Source organism: Triticum dicoccoides, chromosome 1B (genome assembly GCF_002162155.2).
Source record: "Triticum dicoccoides isolate Atlit2015 ecotype Zavitan chromosome 1B, WEW_v2.0, whole genome shotgun sequence".
Lineage (NCBI taxonomy): Eukaryota > Viridiplantae > Streptophyta > Magnoliopsida > Poales > Poaceae > Triticum > Triticum dicoccoides.
In genome coordinates this window covers 417,833,859-417,843,205 of record NC_041381.1, presented here as the reverse complement: position 1 = coordinate 417,843,205, position 9,347 = coordinate 417,833,859, and the positions used below count along the sequence as shown (strand labels likewise).

At 43.6% G+C, this 9,347-nt stretch overlaps 1 protein-coding gene across 12 annotated transcripts; it reads right to left on the bottom strand.

Moving 5' to 3' along the window:
* Positions 1–3,837: 3,837 nt before the first annotated feature.
* Positions 3,838–7,723, bottom strand: LOC119338564. Of its 12 annotated transcripts, none has more exons than XR_005164081.1 (4): positions 7,103–7,723; positions 6,924–7,007; positions 6,161–6,792; positions 3,838–5,004 (listed from the first exon to the last, which is right to left on the bottom strand). XR_005164081.1 is itself a non-coding variant. In XM_037610885.1 (4 exons), exons 1-4 carry the CDS (start codon positions 6,720–6,722, stop codon positions 4,863–4,865), a joined length of 420 nt encoding a protein of 139 aa, XP_037466782.1. In that variant the 5' UTR covers positions 6,723–7,719; the 3' UTR covers positions 3,838–4,862. The 12 variants fall into 12 exon arrangements, 2 of the variants coding, with proteins under 2 accessions (XP_037466782.1, XP_037466777.1); XR_005164084.1 differs by lacking the exon at positions 6,924–7,007 and having other exon boundaries at positions 6,161–6,280; positions 6,683–6,792; positions 7,103–7,719; XM_037610885.1 differs by having other exon boundaries at positions 6,161–6,280; positions 6,492–6,609; positions 6,683–7,719.
* Between the last annotated feature and the right edge of the window lie 1,624 nt (positions 7,724–9,347).

The following is a 9,347-nucleotide window of genomic DNA, read 5'->3' as shown; positions in this document are numbered from 1 at the left end:
CAAATCATCCCCCTTTCGTATATATATAGTCCAACCCTAGGCCTAACATGTCCAATCCATCCATTCCTCCCCGCCACCATTTTCCTCCACCCGGTCTCCCTCTTCCTCGGGATCTGTCCGATCCTTCCACCCACCTCCCTCGATTTCCCCAACCGACCAACCCCCACCGGATCCCTTCGATCCAACCATCCGTTGATCCACCCACTAACCGTAGTCCTCCTGCTCGATCCGAAAAGGATCGAGGCCGTACCCCCCTCGTCCCCATGCCTCTGCTTCGCTTAATCCATAGGAGAGGAGCTCGTCGTCCTCAAGGTCTCACATCCATCCTGCAGTGCCCGAGCTAGGTGCTCGTCCCCGAGCGCCGTCCTCGCCCTCGAGCGCCTCCAGGCTAGCCCTACGCCGCCCCATCTCTCCTTCTTCCCTCCCGCTGCTCTCTCTTTTCTCTAATCTCTCTGTCTCTTGTTCTACAGCCACCGCCATGGGAGCCAAGCTCCAAGCTCCATCGCCGATGTATCCCACCTCCATTCCGGCGCTTGGAACGGAGACACCGCGCCAGATCTCGCTGCCGTGTTGCCTGACCTCGCCGTCTGTTAGCCTCCCGCAGCTCTCTCCATCACGTCCCAAGTCCTCTGCTTCGCCCGTGGTCAAGCGAGACGACCACAAACGCAGCCGCGTTGACCGCCGCGTCGCCCGCCAGATCCGCCCGTCCACTCCATCCCACCGCTCGCCGGAGCCCCTGCATCCCCGCCGTCGCTGTCTTCAGCTGTGTCCTTGAACGAGCACCTCGCCCACGTTGACTTCCCAGCCGCAAGCCGACCCCGCCTCCTCTGCTCGCCGGCATGGGCCTCGATCCCAAGCCGGCCTTGCCCAGAGGCCTCGCTCGGCCTGCCTCCACCAACGGGCTGAAGCCCATGGGTGAGCTGCCCCCCTTCCTGTTGGGCCCGTGATTCAGATTTGGCCCGACTCATGTTTTCCCCCGTGCTGCGATTTTAGGATTATCTAGGATTTTTTAGTTTTATAGAAAAACCCTCAATGTCCATGCATTTAATAACTCATCAACTGTGCATCGGATTAAAATGTTGTAAACATGTAAAATGCTCAGTTTTTTCATCTAGTTTCATAATCTGCTACTTTCATCCATGTTTAAAATGTTGTTTGTTTAAATTTGCTCAAATGACATGCTAAAATGATTTATTTCATAACTAAATAACCGTAACTCCAAATTAAATAAAATTTATATGTAAATGGGGTGGAAAAATGCATAGATTATCATGGTGCCCTTTGTTTTATTGTTTAACAACACTAAAATATGGTTTAGGGCAGAACAGTACCAAATTCGAAATATGGACATGAGGATTTTCCGGAATTGTTGTTTGTTGTTTCCGGCCTCATTTAATCTTGCCTAGCTAGGTAGTTTTATTATGCTTCACCCCTTGCCATGTTTAAAAAAACATTTAATGTTGTTGGGTACATAAACGAGAGCGAACTAAATAAATGGATGTGGTGTTTTGTCGATATGCAACTCGTTGCATATTGAGCTCCACTTAACTTGTAGTATTGTTTGTGCACTTTGCCATGCCATGCATTTTTAAACCGGACATGCATCATACTTGATTGTGCATCATGCCATGTTTATGCTTGTGTGTTTACCATGTTGCTTGCTTCTTTCCAGTTTGCTTCTCTCGTTAGCTTTGGTTTCGTTCCGGAGTTGTGGGGATTCGTTTGACCACGTCCGTTTGTCTTCATGGACTCGTTCTTCTTCCTAGCGGGATTTCAGGCAAGATGACCATTACCCTCGATATCACTTCTATCTTTGCTTGCTAGTTGCTTCGTTCTATCGCTATGCTGCGCTACCTATCACTTGCTTTACCATGCCTCCCAAATTGCCATGTCAGCCTCTAACCTTTTCACCCTTCCTAGCAAACCGTTGCTTGGCTATGTTACCGCTTTTCTCAGCCCCTCTTATAGTGTTGTTAGTTGCAGGTGAAGTTGAAGATTGCTCCATGATGGAGAAGATTATGTTGGGATATCACAATATCTCTTATTTAATTAATGCACCTATATACTTGGTAAGGGTGGAAGGCTCGGCCTTATGCCTGGTGTTTTGTTCCACTCTTGCCACCCTTGTTTCCGTCATACCGGTGTTATGTTCCTTGATTTTGTGTTCCTTTCGCGGTTGGGTTATTTGTGGGACCCCCTTGACAGTTCGCTTTGAATAAAACTCCTCCAGCAAGGCCCAACTTTGGTTTTAACATTTGCCACCTAAGCCTTTTTCCCTTGGGTTTTGCAGACTCAAGGGCCATCTTTATTTTAAACCCCTGGGCCAGTGCTCCTCTGAGTGTTGGTCCAACCTGGGCGATGTCCGGCGCCCCCTGGGCAACCAGGGTCTATGCCAACCCGACGTCTGGCTCATCCGGTGTGCCCTGAGAATGAGATACGTGCGACTCCTATCAGGATTTGTCGGCACATCGGGCGGTCTTGCTGGTCTTGTTTTACCATTGTCGAAATGTCTTGTAAACTGGGATTCCGAGACTGATCGGGTCTTCCCGGGAGAAGGAATATCCTTCATTGACCGTGAGAGCTTTTGATGGGCTAAGTTGGGACACCCCTGCAGGGTATAAACGTTCAAGAGCCGTGCCCGCGGTTATGTGGCAGATGAGAATTTGTTAATATCCGGTTGTTGAGAACTTGACACCAGATTCGAATCAAAACACATCAACCGCGTGTGTAGCCGTGATGGTCTCTTTTTGGCGGAGTCCGGGAATTGAATACGGTCTTTGTGTTATGATTGTGCGTAAGCAGTTTCAGGATCACTTCTTGATCACTTCTAGCTTCTCGGCCGTTCCGTTGCTTCTCTTCTCACTCTTGTTTGCGTATGTTAGCCACCATATTTGCTCAGTGCTTGCTGCAACTCCACCTCATTACCACTTCCTATCCTTAAGCTGAAACAGTCTTGATCTCGCAGGTTTTGAGATTGTTGAGTCCTCGTGACTCACCAGATTCTATCACAACAGTTGCAGGTCCCGATGATACCAGTGCAGGTGATGCAACCGAGCTGAGATGGGAGTTCGATGAGGACCTTAGTTGTTACTATGTTTCGTTTCTTGATGATCAATAGTGGACCCCAGTTGGGACGATCGAGGATCTAGCAGTTGGGTTATCTTCTTTTCTTTTGGCTTCGTCCGTAGTCGGACTATGTGTGTACTCTGAATGATGTATGAATTATATGTTCATTGTGTGAAGTGGCGATTGTAAGCCAACTCTTTATCCCATTCTTTATCCCATTCTTGTTCATTACATGGGATTATGTGAAGATGACCCTTCTTGCGACAAAACCATCATGCGGTTATGCCTCTAAGTCGTGCTTCGACACGTGGGCGATATAGCGCCATCGTGGGTGTTATAATAGAGTAATGATATGTTACAGGAATAAGCAAGCATGTCCGCTGACCATACATAGTAGCTCTTTAGAGATGATGCACTCGATGCGAACCAATGTTTCCATGCCTATCAGGATAAAGGTATTCTTTTCTGCAAGGATAGTTTTCATGAAAAAATATTTCCAGCCTAACAAATTTCGCTTTTAACTTGGCATTACTTCATATCCATTTTTATACCTATTTCACCTTTACAATTAATAATATGACAATCCAAGTGGACACCATAATGATGCAATAAACACACGCATGAGGCGTAGTGCAGAAGTATAACATAACTGTTGCAGCTATATATAAGCACTGTCGTTCTGGTGAGATGCATTATCTATGAGCAAGCATGCAAAACTGAACGGACACAATACCAAAGTAAGATTTTCCAGATCAGAAGGAACCAGGGAAATTTATGTCAACAAACAAAGGAACCTTAGCATTTAGTAGTTAACACAACCATACTGTCAAGAAAAAGTAAAGCTACTTCTCAGTATAGGAAATGAAAGATACTTGACCAGAGTTTGCTACCATAGAAGGACCATACTGTTTAAAAGAATGTAGGAAAATGTTTCCCCTATAAAGAAAAGTCGCACTTGGTATAGCAACAAATATATCTCGGATCAACCGGAAAACTGCCTCCTAGGAATGACATGATTCCAATATTTCTCTTCATTTGGTACTGACTACCTGCTTTCTCTATGCTACCATCAAACTCTTTCCAGGGTTCATATGCCCAAATATCTTCCTTTTCTGTCACTTCGAGCGTCACCACATAGCCCTGAGGCTGAGAATTACTACTTTAGATTTCAGATTAAGTAAAGAGATACAAATTCTCACACACACACAAATGTTCATCTTGATTTTCCATTCAATCTTCTGCCTGGAATATATAGCGAAGGATCCCAACATGGAACTTGCAATGCGTTGTCAAGAGTTTCTAATGTACAATTTCCAGCTCATAATGTGTTCACTAAAATGGTAGTTGTGATCAGTTAGCAAAATAAAGCAAGAAACTGGTATCACAGAACACATATTTTGCACCTTAAAGACTGCTAAAATAAACATTCTACATTACTCTCAAGTCCCACTAATTAAGGGGAGCTAGTCAAATAATGTTTATCTTGCAGAACATCCATTACAATGATTGATAAGAGGTGCCGTTTGATTTATCAGAACTCATATGCTTACTATTTTTATGAATCTTTCAGGCTTCCTAATAGCTTACATATACTTTGTTTCTCGAAGTGCAGATCCTCTAAAATAAATATTACAACCATCCTGAAGTCATATGTGCCGATATCAAGGTGAAGGCACTTCGGCGGGGATTTGAGATATGAAGAGATTGCATGGATGAGAAAGAGATTTGTTCATATGGCATAGGGATTCTCTCTAGTGTGCTTATATTTCTTACCTCGAGAACCATGGCCTCTAGGATCAACGAGTTGATGCTGCCGTAGGTCTGACTGATCCAGGGACAGCAAGCCACAAGATCTCCAAGTAATCGGAATCAAAACAATCTGCCCTATCTTCAGTTTTAGACTTCCAGTCACCGGCAATTATATGGCCAAAATCTGATCTTCAGAGAGCATAGCGAAAAAATAAATAAGAAAAAGGGTTACCCCTGGAAATGCACTATATGTTGCAAAATAGTCGAGATCATTATAAACAAATAGATAACAGATGCGCCGTTAATTGCTAAGTTGTTTAAATTTTTGGAATAGAATCATGTGGCCCAAACATATCTTGTATTGTTATTTATGGAATAAAGGAAATCAAAAAAATTTAACAATAATTTATCTTCCATCCTAACAAAAACGGGGTCGCCGGCCTTGATGCTCTTTCTAGGTGGAAAGTGCCATCGTGGAGAAACTTCTAAAGAAAAACAATAGAGAACGAACGACCCTCAGAAGAGTTCAGATAGTTTCCTAAAAAACAGAGCATAATAAATAATAAACAACCATATGTTCACTTGTTCAGGATGTTTTCGGTCATACAGACCGCATTTCTGGTCCCTTTCCCACTATATCTTACCAAGTTCTTTGATCACAGCTACACGACCATGTGTCATAAAAATACCAGTTTTCTAGAGAACTTGTCGCCAAATGGTGTATCATTATCAAGAAAATTTGGATGAAGGACTGCCAATTTAGCACATGTGTTTAATCTTACCCTAGTGTTTGAACCCCCCAAAGCATCTCATACTAATTCCTTGTCTTCAAATATCATTATGGATGGAAAAGAAAAAACAATGCATTAACCAAATACGTGATGCACTTGCTACTGAAAATTACAACGAGTGCACATCAATTAAGCTAAAGAATTTGCAAAGAATGCCTACCACAAGGGACAGAATCTTCACTGAACTGAAATTGCTCTTTACAATGGTGTTTCAACTAATACCACTATTTTCTATGTACTATAAGTTCTTAATTCTTTTATTTTACAATAGAGAGGATTTTTTGGTCTATTGGTACATATGCTTTATGTCTTCCAGATTCCACCAAGATTATGATAGGACTTGGAGTTACAGGTAAGCTGTAGTTTGTAATAGGTATTGTAGTCTGTAAGAGGCACAATGATTTTTTAGAGGCACAACGATGAAACATTATTTTTCGAGGGAAGTTGCTTAATGTAAGGAAGGAAATATTTGAACCTAGTTACAGACCAATATCATCTCTATAGGCGGGAGTTGGGATGAAGATTGAGAGAGTTGAGGAAACGGAGAAACATACCTAGTACAAATTCCATTGCAGCCTTCTTTCATTTCCCTCGTCACCGATAAGCACGTTGCTGACATTAGGTGCCAAGTTGCCTCTTGAATATCCACGAGGAATAGTAGCAACAAGAAAACCCTGAAATTGTATTTAAATGGCTCAGCTAACTAACCATGGTGTAGCAAAAATAAAATGGCCATATCTAGGCAAGAAGTTTCGGCCAAAAACTAATGCAACATTTCAGCATGGTACGCGAAAATGCAGGAAAATAGAAGAAGGTACTGAAAGGACATGGGACACAAATAGACTATGGAGACAAACCGAAATTGCTAATGGTGATACTTATTACCTGAACAGACATTCACATTCATTGGTGTGGCACTTAGTCATAACTGAAATGCACGGATATAAAAAAATATTGGTGATCCATAGTAATAGACACTTGAAGCCCCATGTTGTAATTGTAACTGAGCATAGATATAACAAAATATTACAGATTAGATATTTATTTAGGAACCAATGAAGAACAAGCAGGTTCACCTCTTCCCCTTCCTTCTCTAGAAGCAAACTGGTGATGCATTGCTCCCTGTAGGGTTCAGCAAGGAAGTCTACAACTAATACCAACATGATAGACCCATCCCATACAATGCCTAAAACCAGCAAACACCAAGAAGATGATTAGAACTCTGAATTTACACAAAGATTAAGGAGAAACACACACAAAGCTTTAATGCAAAGTTCAGTTAGGGTCCTCTCCTAGGGAAAGGTAGCCCCTCCTCACCGTCATCCTTCTAGAAAGTGCATAAACTGGGACTTATAATTAAGAAATTGCCACACATCAGTAAGCACGCACACATCACACACGCTGCAAGTAAGGCAGAACCGTGAGAGCAGAGACGATATGTCACGGCGGTGACCTGCACACCTCATGTGGAGTATGGAGAGGAGGGAGAGGCCTACCTGGCTGGTGTCGCTCTTCCAGGGCACCGACCGGCGAAAGAAGACGGCAGCGCAAAATCCTGGGGTCGCGCACTCATCCCATCTCCATGGCATGTCTCCTCTCCTTCCTTCTCTCCTAAAGGGACGGATCCATGGGGTCGCTCTCTGCCTGGAGGTTCCCGCCGCCGCCGGAGAACCTCGCCTCCGTGCCCGCACGCCATCCATCGAGATGGGTGAGATGCAGGAGGAGGGGTGCGATCGACGTGGGAGGATGGAGGAAGCGAGCCTGTAGGCGCCTTGGGGACCGGAGCGCTGCAGCTTCGACCCGCATGCGCCGAATGGATCTCCGGCGTCGCTGCTCCCCCATGTACGGAGGAGCTCGTCGTCACCTCGCATCGATCGATTCACCGTTGGGGCGCCCGGATCTCCTCTTCCTCATCCAGATCCTGGTCTGCTGCTTCGCACCATGGAGGGGCGTGCCTCCTAAAGAGGCCATGGCGGCAGCGGGGACGCGGTATGGCAAGTGGAGAGGAGGCGGCCGGCGTGTTTTGGGAGGAAGGGAGGGAGAGGGGAGGCGGCTGCATCGATTTGGGAGAGCTGGAAAGGGTAGGGTTTGTGCATATCGGTGACCAATGGGTGTGGCTCTCGTACGATCTCCCGCAAACGGCGCGATGTGCACGCGGCATGCAGGCATAGGGTGCGCACGCACCACGAAACGGTTGACCCAGCCAACCAGCACATCACATGAGCCCACACTTTATTGACCAATGCGAGGTTACCACGCGGTGAAAATGAGCAGCGCAACCATCCGACGTTTCAGATCACGTAGAAGACTATTTTGACCATCATCCAACGGCCAACGAAGGCTGAAATCGGAGGAGCCTCCTGAAGGTGAGTTGGCTAGCCTCTGTATTGTTTTAAATAGACTAGTAAGCATGCACGTGCAACGCACGCATTATAATCTGCAATAAAACATCTATTTTGAATCTTATTTCTCTTTTAGTGAGTTGTTTTACCGAGCCATTTAAGAAATCGAACACCATTGCACGCCACACCTTCTCTCCGAGTCTAGTAAATTTTTGGCCTATTTCCTATTATTTGTATTCAAAATAGTTCATAACAAACATCAACTAATTTTGATAATAATTGTGGCCATGGTGGTCTTTCGATTCCACCTTAGGGTATCTTTGATCCAGAATATTTTCATTGAAAATTCAGAGGGTTGAATCCATATGATTTTTTTCTAGGCACTCTTATTATATGAATGAATTAATCCTATAACAAAACTCTACAGATTCTTTTGCACTACATTCCTTAGGAAGTTTCATTCCACACTAACCTCTTAGAACGATCCTTCATTTTTTTTAAATTGCATTCTAACTAAAGTAGCTCGCTCGCAAATTTAATTGAAAATCAAATGAGCAAATGCCACGTATGGACCAAAGGAATAAAATTCAGGTATGTTGTTCACATAATGTAAGAAGATCATTTAGGTGAAAATCAAATGAGCAAATGCCACATATGAACCCAACGAATAAAATTCCAGTCCGTTGTTCACATACTGTAAGAAGATCATGTGCTGGCATTGAATGTACATTATGCAGTGCATGCAAGGCATTTTGTTTGTTTGTGCATTTGGGAAAGCGAGACTGGTCACGGGCAATGATGGTTGATAGATGCTAAGGGAAAAATAAATCAATAGGGAGAAAGATTAATGGCAAACAATTCTCAATAAAAAATGATAGTAAAATAATTCGAACTTGTTTGTTGGTCTGCATCTATTAAACAGAATTGAAAAACAAAAAAATAAACTATGTAAGTTGTGTCTTCCTAAGCATATAGGTAGCTGAAAATGCAGTGAACATATTTTGTTCACAAATGTAGGTTCATAAGAAGACAGAAGGCACACATACTTCCTATATTCCAAGCAGATCAGGCATAAAGTTTCTTTGGATAACTAATCTTGTCTAACGATTGATACAGTGTCAAGCATTCAGTGCAATCGTCTCATGCCCATCCAAACAATTGTTCATTAGGTCTTTGCACATGATGACTGTCTCATGTGAAATTACATTAAGTTTGCCTAGAGACCATTAAAACTTGCCAACTATGAATGATCCATAAAAAAATACATGCATGTAGTGGTAGAATTGTATGATAGATACACACATCATTGTATAACTGTTCTCTGCATGCATGCATATTGTTCTGAGTGTCGATGGTTCTGAAGAAATCCGTACCTGAAGATCCATGCTGATGGTCATGA